General features: G+C 44.7%; 2 protein-coding genes across 2 annotated transcripts; one reads left to right on the plus strand and one right to left on the minus strand.

The window, feature by feature from the left end:
* Positions 1–5,043: 5,043 nt before the first annotated feature.
* On the minus strand, positions 5,044–6,370 carry LOC120904387. Its single transcript, XM_040314325.1, has 2 exons — positions 5,993–6,370; positions 5,044–5,890 (listed from the first exon to the last, which is right to left on the minus strand). Exons 1-2 carry the CDS (start codon positions 6,029–6,031, stop codon positions 5,618–5,620), a joined length of 312 nt encoding a protein of 103 aa, XP_040170259.1. The 5' UTR covers positions 6,032–6,370; the 3' UTR covers positions 5,044–5,617.
* A 6,963-nt stretch (positions 6,371–13,333) lies between these two features.
* On the plus strand, positions 13,334–17,954 carry LOC120903993. The gene is made up of 5 exons (XM_040313686.1): positions 13,334–13,705; positions 13,768–15,787; positions 15,852–16,281; positions 16,347–16,654; positions 16,716–17,954. Exons 2-5 carry the CDS (start codon positions 15,646–15,648, stop codon positions 17,915–17,917), a joined length of 2,082 nt encoding a protein of 693 aa, XP_040169620.1. The 5' UTR covers positions 13,334–13,705; positions 13,768–15,645; the 3' UTR covers positions 17,918–17,954.
* The last annotated feature ends 1,307 nt before the right edge of the window (positions 17,955–19,261 follow it).

A 19,261-nucleotide genomic window follows, 5' to 3' on the forward strand; every position in this document is an offset into this window, starting at 1 on the left:
TTACCAGCTCCTTCAGCAGCATAACGTCGTGGATGTAATCCACCAATCCAGAAGCCTGCACCGTCGCTATCAACCTTTTCACCGCAAAACAGATCTCAACAACGGTATCTAGTCGTTCCATTTTGGGTGCTGCCATCATTTTTATTTTCTCCACCGTCCGATCCACAATCAAATCCGGCCTTCCAAAACGAGCTTTCAAAGTGTTAATAGCCGCTTTCACACCTTCCGGAAACAGTAACAAGTGACCGACTATATCTAACGCAGTACCTTTGAGGCAGTGCTGCAGTACTGGTACTTTATCGATTCGGTTATACGAGTCGCGACGAATTAGCTTGTAAACTGTTAAACAAATAATTTTTTGGAATGTTGGAAAACGTTTGCTTCCCGTGTAAAAAAAGTGAGAGAATTAAATTCTTTAGGCTACTTCTACGCAGTGCCAAAAAATCAGTGTTTTTTATTCTCTCTCTTATAATCGTTTGTACACTTGCTCGCTTTGTCGTTAAGGGCCGACTTCGCGGTTTTTCTCCCTTTTTATATGTTTTGAACCGGATCAAAACATCGCCTGGTCTGACAGATGTGGGAACCTTACAAATGTTTCCAACAATAATAATAATAATAATAATAATAATAATAATAACCAAATTTGAATATCACTTTTTGGCAGAACGGGTGAAAACTTTTGCTCAAACAAGCTTTCTGGAGGCTTGACGAATACTCAAAACACTCTTAAAATCTTCATTCAGAAGCAGAAGCGATAAAAATCAGCCTTATAAATTCATACACCTTGGGATAAGCCCACCTATATATTATACTCAATTAGATAGCTGCTCGAAAACTGCTATACAATGCAAACAGCTGACAGGCTGAAATTTCAGCCTACGAATTTCAAACGGAGGGGCCCCAATGATGTTTTCACTTCATCAAAATTTTAAACGTTAACAACTAGGCTGATAACAATATTTGAAATGTAAATCAGAATAAAATCAATTTATCGGAAGTAAAATAAATTCCATTATACTTTATTTTGACCATATGATCAACATTTGTACATAGTGCCATTTACTTTGTGTTCTTTGGAACGGACGGAAGAAAATGGAAGAGGGAGAATTCGCAAAACATACCCGTGCTTAAATACGCATTCCGCACCGTTGCGGGGAACGGGTGCAAATTTCCATATCATTTGCCTCTCTAACCCTGTCCTTGCATTAAGGTGGGTGAGTGTGTGTGTTAGAAGCTTCAGACTCATTTGAAGCTACCATGTCGTCAAGGACCGGATTCAAGGAGCGAGCAGCGGAAACCGGCAGTGATAGCATAACAAATTCGTCAACTTGGTCAGCAACTGAGTTCGATATACCACTACAGCCAGGGATCCGCGTCTTACTCCCACCAATAGAACAGCCATCAACGTCAGCAGTGCCAGCAAAACCGTTATGGGCACAACAGCATGCATCACCATCAGCTGGAATGGGGTCGACGATTAATGAGACAATGCACAGAAAACCATCATCATCCGCTAGACTGCTCAAGTTATCTTCATCAACTGCACCGCTAAAACCGCCATCATCATCAACTGGGCCGTTTAACCTATCAGCTGGGCCGCTAAAGCTTTCAGCTGGGCCGCAAAAGATATCATCATCATCAGTTGCACCGCCAAAACCGCCATCATCATCAACAGGGCCGCCAAAACCACCATCGTTATCAATTGGGCCGTTAAATTTATCAGCTGGGCCGCTAAAGCTTTCAGCTGGGCCGTTAAAGCTAGTATCATCATCAGTTGCACCACCAAAACCAGCATCATTATCAACATTGCCGCCAAAACCACCATCATCATCAACAGGGCCGCTAAAGCTAGTATCATCATCAGTTGCATCGCCAAAACCACCATCATCATCAAAGGGCCGCTAAAGCTTTCAGCTAGACCGCCAAAACCATCATCATCATCAGTTGCACTGTCCCAACCATCATCATCATCAACAGCTAGACCGCTAAAGCTTTCAGCTAGACCGCCAAAACCATCATCATCATCATCAGATGCACCGTCCCAACCATCATCATCTTCAGATGGACCGTCAAAATCACCGTCGTCATCAGCTTCAGCCACGTGTCGAGCTGCACCTTCTACTGTTTCGGGATTTACCGTGGTTGACCTTGAAGCAGCACCGACTTTGGAGCCAGCGTCACTATCAAATCATGATCTGGCCGAATTTTCCAAAACGGAACCAATGAATTGGACATCCAACCTCGTCACATTGCTGTTCCAGAAGGTCGATCAGCTACAGTCATACAGCTAGAAAAGCGGTTAACTCGGCGAGACAAAGATATCTCACTGCTCTAGGCAGTGGCGTATTTAACGGTAAGCAAAGTAAGCAATTGCGGGGGGCCCCGTCAATGAGGGGCCCCGGAATGTTTAGTACATTATCCATATCAGTTGATAGAATATGGCACTGTAATAGTAAGGAGGGCCCCGTGGGTGATGGACGTTGGGGTCCCGCGCTAAACGAGCCCTAAGCACCCCCCCCTCCCCCGGCAGCAACAAAATTTAAGTTGAAATATTACTTAATCAAAGACGGATGCAGGTAATCATGTACAAAGGGGCCTCAACAATTCTTAGTGCTTAGGGCCCCCGACACTGTAAACCCGCTACTGGCTCTAGGTGACTTTGGATGACGTCAAAAACAGCGTGTGCGGACGCTCGAGGACAACAGATGACGAGAATTTCCAATTCAACAAGTTAGACAGCGTAGAAGAGTTGGTGGAATTTGATGATAAGCTGGCAGATCGAGCATATTTCGAAAGTGTGTTAAGATGGGCGAACAATCGCATTACCACAGAGGAATCTAACGCCAGACTCTTTGAAGCAAAGGATTTGATCTTCAGCAGACAGTTCCAAGCACAGTGTTCCTGGACTGGCACGGGCAAGAAGCAGAAACATCCACTACGAGAGCGAAGAAAGGTGGTGAAGTTTTTCCAAGCATTGTGTAGCAACCGGTATGTGTCCGTAAACGAGGCATTGGTGGCTAAATTTTTTAAAGACAAACTTCGATACGCCCAGAGTTGTCTTAATCAGGAAAATTGCGCCGAAGTGGTCAGCGCAACAGATAATTTTTGAACACGAATAACATAACCTTTAAAGTTTGAACTTAATGAAATACAACATACTCTTACTCAAGTTACATAAATGAATCTGTTCAGGCACAGCCCTGTCACTTCATATCGTGCTTAACGAAACACGAACATTCTTCGTTCAATTTCGAGTGTTCGGCTCGATCGAGTAGTTTATAAATAACAGTGTATGTCGCGAAAAAACTCTCTCTTCCAATTTTGCTGCACAACGAATAACTGCTGGTAAATATTAAAGGTTTGAAGGTTACACCGAAACGCGGAAAATAAATTAGCCGAAATAGTGAGATTGAACATTGGTGCCGTGACCAGGATTAAGACGAATCTGGTTTTCTGAATTTTAATTATTCTCGCGATAATCACTGTTTGCGCGCGTGTAACTGTGCTTTAGTCGCCTCACAATCGACCAAGTTCACTGTGTCCGCGAAATTTAGCGTTTTTGTCAAACCGCACTATGACTGCTCCGATAAACGTTTTGTCGTCCAGAAGGACAGTTTTACTAGCAGTATTGGCTAAGCACGAACAGTTTTTGGCAGAATTTGACCTGGAACGGGATGCAATCGAAATCAACATTCGCATTGCAAAGGTCCAGAAGCTTTCCGTCGATTTGGAAGCAATTCAGGCCAAATTGGTAGATGCGGCGGCCACCGAGGAAGTGATAAGTCACAATGCCGCGTTACGAGACGATTTTGGCTCGCGTTTAATACGCCTTGAAGCCCATTTGAAGGCTAAACGGGTGCACGCTCCGCGATCCGCAAGCACAACACCAAACACTAACCCGTTGGCAGGGATAAAGCTTCCCACCATCTCACTTCTTGAGTTCGATGGTGATTACATGCAATGGCTCACGTATAGGGACACTTTTGAGGGATTAATTCACGAAAATATAGAACTACCACCGATACAAAAGTTTCATTATTTACGAGCTTCCGTGAAAGGCGAGACCGCAAAGGTGATCGAAGCAATCACGATTAGCGCAGCCAATTACGAGCTAGCCTGGCAAATGCTCACCGAACGACACTCGAATGAGTATTTATTAAAGAAACGGCATCTTTAAGCACTTTTTGGTATGGCCACCGTTAAGAAGGAGAGTGCATCAACCCTTCACCATGTTGTGCGTTCCAGTTCGAGCGTCACAAAAAACGCTCAATCATCTAGGCGAAAAAACGGAGGCATGGAGCTGCTTGTTAGAACACTTAATGTGCACAAAATTGCCTATCTCATCATTAAGAGATTGGGAGGAAAATGCCTAAACTAGCCAAAATCCTAGTTACGAAGGATTAATCGCATTTTTACAGCGCCGTATGCGAATGTTGGAAACCCTACAGGTAAACATTAACGAAGCTCCCTCTACCATGAACCAAACGCACTATGCACATAAACATGCTCCGCCTATGCGCTTAGCAAGCTTTCCGTAAACATCACACGACACACGCACATGCCCTTTATGCCACTCCGATCACAATTTAACAAAATGCCCCCGTTTCATGCAAATGTCACCGGTGGAACGGTACCGAAACACAATGACACTGAAATTGTGCTTGAATTGCTTGCGCGACAATCACCGTGTGCGTGATTGCTCATCGCAATACAAGTGCAGACACTGCAATTCAACACACCACTCGCTTTTACACTCTTCACAAAATTACGGCACATTTTCCACTGCGAACACGTCAGCTGCGCAAAATGCTTCCGTACGCAACACACACAACACTGACGATCACACGGCAAACACGCAACGCACTTATGCAGCAGCATTGAGGCAAACAACGGAACAAGTTCTGCTTCAAACTGCACTAGTAAACATTGTTGATGCACATGGCATAATGCATCCTGCACGCGCACTTTTAGATAGTGCCTCCCTGCCAGATTTGATGAGTAGCCGTTTTGCTAACCGGCTAAGTATCAAATCGGGCACGGTCGATATCACGCTGATTGGTGCTGGTCAATCGTCCACCCCGGTGCGGAAATCAATGCGCACCACGGTATCATCTAGAGCGAGCCCTTATGCGATTAACGTTGAGTTTTTGATAGTCGAGAAGCTTATTGCTGACCTGCCTGCACATGATGTGCCCACCAGCGGCTGGAAATTACCGCCACATATCATATTCGCCGACCCCCATTTCGAGAAGTCGGCACCGATCGACATTATTCTCGGTGCCCGGCACTATCACACGTTCTTTGTAAGCGGGGCGCAATATAAAATGTCATCGAATCTACCAGTCCTGATGGAGAGCGTATTTGGCTGGGTCGTGAGTGGATCAGCATCTACCTCTCAGCCAGCAACATCCAATACTTTTGAGGGCGCCTCTTGTCCCAATGCTGCAGCTGCCTTGAAAACTAACTTCTACGTTGACGATTTCATCGGTGGTGTTGATTCCATCGGAAATGCTCGCCAGTTGCGAATCGAGCTTTCTCAATTCCTCGCCAAAGGCGGCTTCGAGCTTCGAAAGTGGACATCCAATCAGCTCGAGGTGCTCGCCGGTTTAAATGCGGATCAAATCGGCACACAGTCAGCGCGGCAATTCTTACCACACGAGACGGTAAAGGCTCTTGGTGTTTCATGGGAGCCAGAGCATGACGTTTTATCCTTCGAATCCGCAATATCCAGTGATGTGTCCATTCCGACAAAGCGATCCATTCTATCCAACGTAGCTCGCATGTTCGATCCGCTGGGCCTGATCTCCCCGATTGTCATTCGGGCCAAGATGATGATGCAGGAATTATGGTTGCAGAAAGCTGGTTGGGACGAGTATGTTCCAGATACTATCTGTAAGAAATGGAAAACAATACAAGAGGATTGGCAACTCATCTTTGAATTCAAGGTTAGTCGTTATGCGCTTCTACCTGGTGCGCGTATTCAGCTACATACCTTCTGTGATGCATCGGAGGCTGCATATGGAGCCTGCATTTATGCGCGTTGTGAAGGCGAAGGTGGGCAGATTCGCATAACGTTGCTTTCTTCCAAATTGCGTGTGGTACCGCTCAAGCGCGTCACACTACCCCGCCTTGAACTATGCGCTGCTGTATTAGGAGCACACCTGCATCACCGAGTAAAGAAGGCGATGGGGATCAACGTTGCAGAATCTTTCTTTTGTTCGGATTCCACCATCACCTTAACCTGGATCAGCGCCACACCCAACACATGGGCAACGTTTGTGGCTAACCGGGTATCTGAAGTGCAGCATTACTCACACCCGCGGCAGTGGAGACATGTACCCGGCGCGTCTAATCCTGCTGATCTGGTTTCACGAGGTATGTCAGCCGCTGATTTCCTGAAAAGCAAACTGTGGAGCTTCGGTCCGGATTGGCTATCTTTGCCCGCTTCCATCTGGCCCAACTCTAACCCGGAACCAGCCAACGAAACGAATCTAGAGATTCGCCAGGTGAGTGCTGCCGTTGTAAACACAACCACTAATCACACTTGGTTTGCGTTGTGTTCTAGCTACAAGCGATTGCTGCGTATCGTATCATACTGCATTCGCTTCACACGTAACGCTAAGGAAAGGGCACGCACTCAGCGAACAGCAGCACAGCACCCCGCACCTTTAATCGTCACACCCGAGTACATGGAAACAGCAAACACTGTGTTAAGCCGCCTAGCACAGCAGGATGCATTTTCAGCTGAACTCGGGCAGCTCAAAAAGGGAAACGAAGTCATGAGGCAATCACCTTTACGTGCACTAAGTCCATTCCTTGACGAACAAGGGATTATCCGTGTAGGGGGACGTTTACGGCTATCTCAACTTCCCTACCAAGCGAAGCATCCTGTTTCAGGTGCTTCGTCATGGAGGAGGAAGGCTGCTCTTATCTCGAATTCGCGAAGAGTTTTGGCCGTTAGATGGAAGGCATCTTGTTAAGCACATTGTGCAGAATTGTTTTCGGTGCATTCGACAGCGACCGACACTTGAACAGCAACAACTTGGACAGCTTCCAGCGCAGCGCATCACTCCCAGCCGGCCTTTTAGTGTTACCGGAATGGATTACGCCGGCCCATTATACCTGAAGCCAGCCCCATAAACGAGCCGCCCCGGGAAAATGCTACCTCTGCGTGTTTGTTTGTTTTTCCACTAAGGCCGTACACTTGGAGCTGGTAAGTGATCTAACTACTGCTGGTTTTTACTGCATTACACAGATTCACAGCACGACGCGGTTTACCGGCACACATACATTCGGACAACGGGAAAAACTTCGAAGGCGCGGCGAGGGAGCTTCACGAGCTGTTCGAAATGTTTCGCGATGAACAGCAGCTACATCTAATTGTGACAGATTGCACTAACCGCGGCATCAATTGGCACTTCACCCCTCCCAAGGCACCACATTTCGGCGGATTGTGGGAAGCAGCTGTGAAGACCACCAAGCGACACCTTTTTGGGCAGTTAGGCAGCACGCGACTATCCTACGAAGGCTACACAACTGTCCTACATCAGATTGAGGCGGCGATGAACTCGCGTCCTCTCCTACCTATGTCAGACGACCCTAACGAGCTATCGGCACTTACCCGAGCGCATTTCCTCGTGGGCACATCGATGCATGCTGTCCCCGAGCCGGACTACACCCATCTTCGTTCCTGTACCCTCAGCGACTTGCAGAAGTGGCAGTAATGGTACAGCGCTTCTGGAAGCACTGGACGACGGAATACCTGCAAGAGATGCAACGTGATAACACCATGGCGAAGAGGAACGACAGCATCTTACCTGGCAGACTGGTCATCCTGAAGGATGATTTCCTCCCCCCAACCCGTTGGCCACTCGCACGTATTGTGCATGTGCACACCGGAGACGACAAGCTGACACGGGTAGTAACACTGAAAACATCAAAAGGTATCGTAACTCGTCCGATAACAAAAATTTGTATCTTACCTGTGGCAGAGGCCGACGAGAGCACATGCACCTAATTTATGTTTATTTTGATTGTTTTTGTTTTGTTTGTTGACTTGCGTCAAGGGGGAGAGGATGTTCAGGCACAGCCCTGTCACTTCATATCGTGCTTAACGAAACACGAACATTCTTCGTTCAATTTCGAGTGTTCGGCTCGGTCGAGTAGTTTATAAATAACAGTGTATGTCGCGAATAAACTCTCTCTTCCAATTTTGCTGCACAACGAATAACTGCTGGTAAATATTAAAGGTTTGAAGGTTACACCGAAACGCGGAAAATAAATTATCCGAAATAGTGAGATTGAACAGAATCTTTTATTTAAAAAAAACATTAACAATTACACAATTATGGACAAAATACTTATACTTTGCTGTGCGGTACTGGGACAAACTGTAACCGAACTGCACCGCGACTAGTTTGCGCGACTGTCTCCTCGATTGGTATTTTTTATGGAGAAATCTATTCGAGATTCTGTTTTGACTAATCGAGTGATGCGTGCCGCACATGTTACGATCGCAATAAAAATGATTTACTCAGACCAATTCTCGAGGATTTGAAAAAAAGATGCACAGTGCACACATCCATTCTGACCACCCCCCCCCCCCCCCCCCTTCTAAATGTGATCCAAATCCTCTCCTTTTCATTCAAATAAATATGCGTAACAAAAACACGGTTCATACCACATTGCGTGTGTGTGTATGTGGGTGCGTGCGGCAACGCGCACTTGCGCTTGCGTGCATGCGTACGTGCATGCAGGCGTGCATGCCTTCTTGTGTGTGTGTGTGTGTGTGTGTGTGTGTGTGTGTGTGTGTGTGTGTGTGTGTGTGAGAGAGAGAGAGAGAGAGAGTGAGAGAGAGAAGAGAGAGAGAGAGAGAGAGAGAGAGAGAGAGAGAGAGAGAAAAAGTTGCTGATAACAGATCAAAGCAGATGGATAGGGCATACAGAGTCGCCGTTTAATTTAAAATATCTTCGTGATCGGTAAGTTTTAAATAGTAGTAGTTTTGTTCACCATTCTAATGCTCGATATATCTTTCATTTCTCAGGCAAACGCATCTAACAGCAAGTGTAGGAATTTTCTGGAAATTTTTTGGTCGGCCTACGCTCACGGGAATGGTGGGTCCGTTGATGAGAACAGCGGTGGATTAAGGGTATCGGGGGCCCTAGGCGGAATGACGTGTTGAGGCCCCCTGTAAATGGTAAATGTTGTTGTGTGGGGGGGGGGGGGGGAGGGGTAGCGTCACTAAACGTGCTGTTGCGAGATTGAGCAGTCGGGGGCCCCTTAGATCATCAGTCACTGGATCAAATTTTTTTGCTGACGGGACGGGGGGGTGGGGGGGGTGCAAATGTTTCCCCAGCCTTGGGGCCCCAACGGCCATCCTTTCGGGGGCCCTTGTCGCTAGTTCTCTGTCCATACGGCATACTATAGAATGGCGATCTACGGGGCCCCCAAATCGGCGAGGCCCCAGGCAACCGCCTAGTCCGCCTACCGTTAGATCCGCCACTGGAAGAGAAGGAAAGAAAGGGTGGGAGCGAGGATTAACCAAAAACGCGGCATTGAGAATGAGGGGGAGGTGCGCTCAGCGCTCACGCTGGGACACTCACGATGCTTGAAATAAAATGTTAACAAGCATCGATTTCAAGCATGCATGTCGCGCGACATTTTGCCAAGCGGGTAATGCTCGATTAATCTTTCATTCCTCAGGCAAACTCACCAAACACCAAGTGTTTCTCTTCCAACAGCACGCGCCATCGGTGGAGCAAGCAGCCAACGATTTTATCGCCAGTACGCCCCATCAAGAATTGATATTTTGCCAAACAGTACTGTGAATAAAAAACTGCACACTTACTGTCCGAATTTCCTGGAATTTTTTGATCGGTCTACGCTCGCGGGAATGGTGGGTCCGTTGAAGAGAAGGAAAGAAAGGGTAGGAGCGAGGATTACCCAAAAACGCGGCATTGAGAATGAGGGGAGGTGCGCTCAGCGCTCACGCTGGGTCACTCAGGATGCTTGAAATAAAATGTTAACAAGCATCGATTTCAAGCATGCATGTCGCGCGACATTTTGCCAAGCGGGTAGCAGCTGAGATGCTCGGCAATTATACCGGCGCAGCGAGGGCGGTGGTGATGCCGTGATTTCGCGAATGCACCAATGCATCCGTTATGACGTTGCAGCAGATGATGGTGATGCAGCGCTGCGTCGATGTAAGACGGAATGTTCCCTCGCATTGATGAAATTATGCTGCAGCGGAGTAAGGATCTTTCCGGAACTACGCATTAGGTCAAGCGTGTCGGCAATGCGGATGTTTCCCCTACCCCTTCCTCTGTAAATGCTTTTTGGCTAGTTCAGACTAATTTCTCTATTACACATTTATCTTTCCCCTTCCTCAGTGGCGGATTGAATGACGATTTGAAACTCTAATCATTCACAAGTAAAACGCCCTCCGAAGAGTAAAAAATGGATCATTCAGCCATCCGGGTTGTGATGGTGGGACGTAGGAACCAATGGAAAGCTCCTTCCTGGAGCTACATCTCGTCACGAACCATCCAATGTTAACAATCTAGGTGGTAGCTCTAGGCAGACGAATTGCAAACCAAACCACCACCACCGCCTACGCTACGTTTAGTTGGGGATGGGGATGTGTGTGCTGCTCCTGGCGTTTGAATCGAACCGGTGGAAGCAAACTATGCTGAAATGGCACCGGATTCTTCGGCTTCCCCAATGATGATATAAAGCAAAGGTCGAATCCAATTACGTGGTTTGATTAAATAGAAAATTTACACGGTTTCATTTATACAGGTTATTATTTGTACAAACATTCATATTCCCTTCTTCTTCTTGTATTTAGGTCGCCCTTTCCATGCCGATGAAATACACTTTCATGCTCAATATATACACAGCTGCCTTGTTAAAGCACTCTATTATCATCGTAATACTATTAATTCGTAAAAATCGATCGAGAATTGAAGAAATTATGTTCATTCATTTTACACCGCAACCGCTGTCCAACGGTTTTATTCAAACGTCTTCTACGGGGAAACGAGATAGACTGATGAAATGGATGAGAGAGAATGATAATTGAATACAATAATGTAGATGGCTACCGGTAGCGCGCAAGGCGGGCCCTCATTGGAGGGATACCGCACTACCACCAATATACCGTCCGTGAGTTGCATCTATGGGAAAGTCGCTCAAAGCAGCCGCAATAACGTAAACATTGCTTGCTGGGCTGCTTTTACAGGGTTTTACAAGTTACAAGTTTTGCACAGAAAATCGCCATTTTTACCATAAATACGTATTATTTCATAAATATAATGCTTAAATGAATAAAAGCATTGATCTCAATCATATAATCTAAAAATGAGTGTTTGAATTTGCAAAACGATGCGAAAGGCCTCTAAAAAAACAACTTGAGCGATTTAAAAATCAAATTGCGCTATTGAAAATAGCATCGGTGCGGTGAAACAACAACGCTTGACAGCTAAAGTGAATCTTGAGCTTCTGAAATTGTTTTGCTGACATTCTATTCTGACTTGTAAAACCCTGTAATGTTGGTCTATTCTTCTATCATTTTCCATCCCACCTAGCTATTTCATTACCAAAGCTCCTGACAACAGATCAAAGCAGGTGAATCGAGGTTACAGAGTCATCGTTTAACTTAAAATATCTTCGTGATCGGTAAGTTTTAAATAGTGCTAGTTTTGTTCAACATTCTAATGCTCGATTTATTTTTCATTCTTCAGGCAGACGCATCAAACAGCAAGTGTTTTTCCTTCCAACAGCACGCGCCATCGGTGGATCACGCTACCCGTTTGGCAAAATGTCGCGCGACATGCATGCTTGAAATCAACCCGCTTGGCAAAATGTCGCGCGGCATGCATTCTTGAAATCGATGCTTGTTAACATTTTATTTCAAGCATCGTGAGTGACCCTGAGCACACCTCCCCTCATTCTCAATGCCGCGTTTTTGGTTAAGCTTCACTCCCCCCTTTCTTTCCATCTCCTCAACGAACCCACCATTTCCGCGAGCGTAGCCTGACCTAAAAATTGCAGGAAATCCGACAATAAGTGTGCAGTTTTTTATTCACAAAGCTATTCGGGAATATTTCAATTCTTGATGGTGCGTGCTGGGCGAACAAATCATTAACTGTTTGATCCACCGATGGCGGGTGCTGTTGGAAGGAAAAACACTTGCTGTTTGATGCCTGAGGAATGAAAGATATATCAAGCATTAGAATGTTGAACAAAACTAGTACTATTTAAAACTTACCGATCACGAAGATATTTTAAATTAAACAGCGACTATGTATGCCCTATCCATCTGCTTTGATCTTCTATCAGCAGCTTTGGTAATGAAATAGCAAGGTGTGATGGAACATTGTAGAAGAATAAGAAAACATTAAAAGCAGCATTATTGTTAGAATATAAAATTCTGTTGGAATATTCTTCTGTTTATGCATACACTTACCCGTAGAACAAAACAAACTGCATTTACGCCTGCGTTGACATCTTTCACGATTAATTTAACCAATTTTCTATTAACACTTAATGATTTTCGCTGCATCTACCGGCACCAATCCTTCCCAAATGAAAATTGCATTCGTTCTGGCGATGAGTTTCGAACGATCACAACACAGCTCGAGAGAGTAGAACACAAAGTATGTTGCGAAAGCAACTTCGTCGGCTCCTCGACGATAGCGAATATGAAAAAATAACGACCGTTTTCACCAACGTACAATGTGCTTTATTAAACACCGGCTCGACCGAATGTAATTGGTAACTGTAGTTTTAAAAATGCGGTCTTTGTCGTTCGCTAGTTTTGAAAGAGGCCGATTATCCTGCGCACGGTCTATTTAAGCCCTTTCTTCCCGCGATGGCCGTTGCGCCATCGCGTTACGCAGCGAACGTTGCCCTTTTCCCGATATCCGAATTTCGAACATCGACTTTGATAGCCGAGATGTTTACACCTATCTCCTGTCATTATCTGTTTGTTTTGGTTTGCGTGTGAGCGTTTCTACATACACCGAGACTGCAGCTGAGAGATGGCTGTGAGAGAATTGACAACCGGTTTCTCACGCTGGCGTGTGTAGAAGCTCTGAAAAGCGCCGAGATGAGACTTTTAAAATGATGTTGAAAAAAACCATTTTAATCGCTTAAATGAAGTCAAAAAAATTTCTTTTACTTTTTAATAATATATCTACGATTATTAGACGGCAAAAACGCAAACTATAATTGATCGATCGCTATAAACTGCCAATTCAATTTTTTCTCAGCTCCATCGTTATTTGCATGCCGAGGAGAATTCTCTCACCGAAAATGGTGTCAGTCGCTGTCAAAGCATGCTGTCAGTTATTTTCTCAGCTGCATTCTCGGTGTATGTAGAAACGCTCTGTGCCATAAAAGAGGCACGCGATTTGTCGGCACAGTTACATGTAACATTCTCCCCCCCCGGTATGACGCTCTCAGTGGCTTACCTACGTTGTGCCGACGTCTAAAATAGCTATATTTACCGCAGGTCTCTCTATCATCCCACTCTCAGTCTGTACGGTCACGCGCCGTACCTGATTGTCGGCCGTTCGGCACACCTTCACAATGCGTCTTCTAGGCCAGCAGTTTCGTGGGTTGTTGGAGTCCGCTATCAATACTAAATCGCCCTCAGCTATTGGTTTCGTAGGCTGGTGCCATTTTGTCCGTCTCGTCAATGTTGGTAGGTATTCGGAAACCCATCGCTTCCAAAACATATCTGCAAACTGTTGTGCCGATTTCCAGGATTTACGCATCAAAGGGATCGAATCGTCAAACGGCAACAGTGGCTTACTTCCATTTGAGCTGCCTAAAATGAAGTGATTTGGTGTTATTGGGGACTCGGATTCATTTTCTAACGGAATGTCTGTCAAGGGTCGCGAATTCACAATCAACTGTACTTCACTCAACCTAGCCCGGAGCAGCTCGTCGGTAGGGTGATGGGGAAGATCGAAGGAGGAAAGCGTCTTTTTTATCGATTGGATGAGTCATTCCCATGACCCACCAAAATGCGGTGCGGCAGGTGGGTTAAACACCCATCTCGTCCCAGGCTGTACAAATTCTGCCATCATACGTTCTGCATCAATCAGCGCCGCTGCTTCCTTGAGCTCTCGCGATGCACCTACAAAGTTAGTGCCCCGGTCACTAATGAACTCCAACGGCATTCCCTTCCGCGCTGTGAAGTTGCGGATAGCAAAAATGCAAGAGTCCGTACGTAGAGAGGCTATGCGCAACCTCGATGTGAATTCCTCTGGTGGTGAGACAGGTGAAAATCACTCCCCACCGTTTTTCGGTTTGTCTTCCGACTGCGACTACCATCGGTCCGAAATAGTCAACACCCGTGTACGAGAAGGGATGTTGAAACGCAGCTAGCCGTTGGTGCGGGAGATCTCCCATTGCAGGATTCTGTGGTGTGGCACGTCGCTCTTTGCAGTATTGACAACAGCGTCTTACTGGGTTATAAGTGGCTTTAAGTTGTGGAACATGGTATTTGAGTCTTATTTCGTTAATCGCCGTTTGATGGTTGGCATGTCGATATTTGTGATGGTACCAACTAATCAGCAGGCCGGTTGCATAATGCTGATTTGGGATGATAACTGGTCGCTTGGTATCATCGCCAACCCATACGCATTTATCAATCCTCCCTCTCATACGCAGCACTCCTTGTTTGTCGATTAACGGGCTCAGTTTGTACAACGGACTTGCTTTGTTAAGTGGCTGTTTCCACGGATGTATTTGTAGCTCACTATTATCGAGTAATCTTATATCATCCTCATAGTGATCTTTCTGTACTTGCTTGTAAATTGCGTATTCAGCTCGTTCCAATTCATCATGCGTTAGCGCTCCTTGCTGCTTAGTCCTTTCTTTTCGGCAGTTATTAAAGAAGCGGTAAACATACGCAACAGCCCTTACCATTCTTTGCCATTTAGAAAATCGAGTGAACTCGATAGTCGAAGTGTTAATCGAGTGATGAAGCAAAGTATGGCGCATTTCTTCATCTGTCTCTCCTGCTTGATTTTTATTGTTTGGCCACTCACTGACAGACTCCCATAAAAAGTCAGGGCCACGGAACCATCTGCTAGTCGGGCTGAGTTCCAGTACTTTCTGCCATTTCGTGCCTTCATCGGCAATGTTTCCCTTAGTGGATACCCAATTCCAGTCACTAGCATTCGTGGTCTCGACGATCTCGCAAACTCGTACGGCCACAAACTGGCTGTATCTTCTACCCCAGCCGCAAAATCGGGTTTTCGCCGCGATTTTCGACCAAGCGAAAATAAAAATTATGCCATTTGTATGGGGCGAACTCACACACACGAATTATGGTTGTTGATTATGGGTGGGAAGATTATGGTTATGACTTCTGTTTCACTCTCGCTCACAGGCGATGATATTCTGTCGCATTCTCACAATACTACCGGCTCAAAGCTTTGGTTGTTGCTGCTCTTTCTCGCACGTGTGGGAGTTTTCTTTCTCCTTGTTTTTCCTGTGGGTGGTATTGGCTACGAACGATCATCATCCTCACGATTCGGTTGATTCCAAGGGGAAAATTTTAGTAGCAAGCAGGTGATCAAAGTATCTTGAGTTAGATTAACGAGTGCAAATTTAAAAGTATCCATTGTTACCATGGCGACAAAGAGATGGCGCAATACAGGCGGTTTGTACTACAACCGCAACAAAAGGATGCGTGCGTTTGATGCCGAATGGGAAAACGAGCTGCGTAAGGATAACGCTCGTCCTTCGACATCGGCCCACATTCCATCGTTTGGTATGCCTTACAGTTGGCTGTAAATTTTTTATGTAAATTAATTTTATATTCATGTTTACTCCAGATGCATCGCTAACTGCGGATGAAACTTTGCCAGAAAGCGTGCCACAGGAATCGCAAGAAAGTGATGAAAGCATTCCTGTGGATGCCCATGAGGCTGATGAAGAAAGTGATGATAAAGCAGATAGTTTCAACGAAGATGATCCCTTCAGCGACATAAACGACGACAGTGACTGGAGTGACGACGAAGGCCTGAATATCAGGAATGTCCAGTTTCAGGAGAAGCTTAGGCATTGGGCACTTTCGTCTAATATTTCGCATTATGCCGTGGGTTCGCTTCTCTCTTTGCTTAAAGAGGAAACTAAATTCAAACTGCCGAAGGATCCAAGGACTTTATTAAAAACACCGACTGCTACGTCTATCGACATCAAAAACATCGCAGGAGGCCAATTTTGGTACAACGGCGTAGCGAATTGTCTCAAATCATACTTCACGTAAGCAAATGTATAGTGTCTATTTTGCAAATCAATGTCTAACCAGTAGTATAATTCTTTTTTAGCACCATGCAACCTGGCCCTTCTACACTTTGGTTGGATTTTTCGATGGACGGATTGCCCATACACAACAGCGGGCCTACACAATTATGGCCAATTCTAATGCGCGTGACCGATCTACCCCAGGCACCTGTGTTTGTTGTTGCTCTATTTTGTGGGAAAACCAAACCGGCGAGTGCCGAGGACTATCTTCGGCAGCTGGTTGCAGAACTGAACCGATTGCAGTCAGCGGGCGTGACGCTGGGTGGGAAGAAGGTAACCATACGTGTACGCGCCATCATCGCCGACACTCCCGCACGTGCTTTCATCAAAGGTAAATTACGACGGTAGTAAATGATCATTTCTTTCTTTAAATGATGTATTTCTATTTGCAGGCGCAATTGCTCATACCGGCTACGATTCCTGCCTTAAGTGCACAGAGCACACTGTGTATGACCGTAGCACGCATCGGATGCACTTCTCGGGAGTAGATGCACCCAAGAGAACCGCCAAAAATTTCAAGGCAGGAAGGTATAACAGCCATAGCAAAAACTCCACCCCACTCATTGCCCTGACATATTTTGATATAATCGATGATGTACCCACTACCGATCGACTTCATCTTATCGATCTAGGAGTGATGCGATTTTTGATGAGATCGTGGAAAAAAGGCACTTTTGGGAAAAATTACAAGTGGACGCTGGATGATATAAGCTTTATATCAAGCATAATGGAAACGGTAAAGCTGCCTTTGGAAGTGCCACGAAAGCTGCGCAGCTTGAAATATCTTCAATTTTGGAAAGGTGCCGAATTTAAGAATTTCTTGCACTACCCCAGCATCGTGGCACTGAAGCATACGCTTCCAGAAGCAGCGTATGAACATTTCAAATTGTTCTTCTGCGCCGTGACCATTTTTTCATCCCCAGCTCATAAACAGCACTATGAGTTGGCACATGAAATGCTGCTCAAATTTGTACGGAGCTATGCAACGCTCTACGGCGATTGTTTCGTTACAAGTAATGTGCACAATCTTAAACATATTTATGAAGATGTATGTAGATTTGGTTCGTTGGATGAGTATTCCACATACATTTATGAAAGTGCACTATACCTTATAAAGCATATGATACGTACAGGAAACAACATCATGCCACAAGTTATTAATCGCATCAAAGAGCTTGCTAGAATGGTTAACGAGCTCAACTCGGCTTCTCAACAGGATTCCCACCAGTGTCCTGTTATATTAAACAAGGCAAGTGGAGTAACCCTACAAGTTAGGAGCAATTTTATGCTCAGAAAGGGAGACCGCGATGGATGGTTCATGTTAAAAAACAACCTCATCATGAAGTTTGCCGGTGCAGTTCAGACCTCTGATGGAATTACTGTGCATGGTCAATATTTTGTAAAGCAACATTCCTTTTTCATGGAACCGTGCGACTCAGCACTGTTGCATATATTTTGCACCAAAATGAATGACCTAACTCATACATGCCACGAGGTTTCCTTGGACGATATTAAATGTAAGCTAGTGACAATTGATGTAGATGAAGGAGAAAGCAAAGTGGTCATACCACTCCTTCACACTTTGGTCAATTAGTTATAGTTTAGAGTAAAGGCTACTGTACTACTACTACTACTACTTCCGCTATTACAGATATGAACTTTGAACTGCATTATTTTTTTATTTTTTTCTTGATTTTTATTTAAGTAAAATATTCGATTCTCGTTTGTGTATAGTTTGTGAAAATAAAATATAATAATAATTTCTCTACACGGTCTTATTGTTTTTAATAAAGAATAATGGGTTAACATTAAACGAGAAAATCTAACCATGGCTTCTTAATAAACACTTCATTCCTGTAACATCCTTGTAACATATCTATTTCGGTGTTAGAGAGAAACAAACAAAGAGCGAACGAACTATTTCTAATAATTCATTTCTTCAATTCAGTTTGAAAATATATCTTCATCACAAATGGGTTTCATGGCAGTCTGCGCCTATTTTGGCAGCTTGTCTTCCTGAAACCCTGCAGATTTGTGCGATTTTTTGCGTGTTTTAGCTTGTTTTGAAAAAAATCTCCTACCTAAACATCTGTACATTTGCATAAATCGGTAGTACCAACTGCTTTAAAGAGCCTCAAAATATTAGGATGGGCCACCATCGCAATTTTTTGCACCCCTAGCCGTGGTACACCTTTCCAAGCACACTGTGGAAGGAAATTTCTATCGAATATAATATCGAGTGCATCGTGCAAACGATTGTTTACGTCAACCCTATGGACGGATGAGCGCAAAAAGTTTAATACCTTTTTGAAAAAATCGTCATTTGCTAGGTTCTCTTCCACAGTAGCTAGCTCCTGGGCCGATGAAATTTTTTCAAATGTGAATTCGTCGTCAAAGTCTTCACCGCGACGCGTTACGCATTGCTGCATTGTATCGTTAATGCACGAAACTAATGTGTCGATCGTTGCTAATTTTTTTTCTTGCTTTCTGGAAAGTTCCTGCTGCGTTTTGATTTCGCTTTTTAATTCGTCAACGACTACAAACACGCCGTCGATCCTTTCGTTGATTTTAGATAGCATTTTCATAATGTCCGCATTGGTTACCGACTCGGTTGTGGGTGGTGCATCATTTGCTAACGGTGTGGTCTCAATGCAGACTGCAGTGGTATCTGAAATAGAGATCGTTTGTTTACAACCAATAAATGAATAACTTTGGAAAGTTCGATATTAATCCTTTGATATTATTTTTTTACTCACCAATCACTTCCTGTTTCAGTGGAGGTCGGTTTGCTGGTGGTGCAGGGGCATCTGTAAAAATATCGTTTGCTTGCATCCAATTTTTGCACTAAATATATATATATATATATATACACACTAATTTATTATATATAAATACACTAATTTATTTTATTTTCTTTAAATCACCTATTACATACTGC

Source organism: Anopheles arabiensis, chromosome 3, assembly GCF_016920715.1.
Source record: "Anopheles arabiensis isolate DONGOLA chromosome 3, AaraD3, whole genome shotgun sequence".
Classification (NCBI taxonomy): Eukaryota; Metazoa; Arthropoda; class Insecta; order Diptera; family Culicidae; genus Anopheles; species Anopheles arabiensis.

Excerpts from the sequence above, each read along its gene's own strand:
- LOC120903993 (XM_040313686.1), top strand. The coding sequence starts at position 15,646 with ATGGCGACAAAGAGATGGCGCAATACAGGCGGTTTGTACTACAACCGC. Across the intron at positions 15,788-15,851 it reads GGCCCACATTCCATCGTTTG|ATGCATCGCTAACTGCGGAT; the intron begins GTATGCCTTACA and ends TGTTTACTCCAG. Across the intron at positions 16,655-16,715 it reads CGCACGTGCTTTCATCAAAG|GCGCAATTGCTCATACCGGC; the intron begins GTAAATTACGAC and ends TTCTATTTGCAG.
- LOC120904387 (XM_040314325.1), bottom strand. The coding sequence starts at position 6,031 with ATGCAGGCTCCATATGCAGCCTCCGATGCATCACAGAAG. Across the intron at positions 5,891-5,992 it reads CCTCCGATGCATCACAGAAG|ATAGTATCTGGAACATACTC; the intron begins GTATGTAGCTGA and ends CATTTCTTACAG.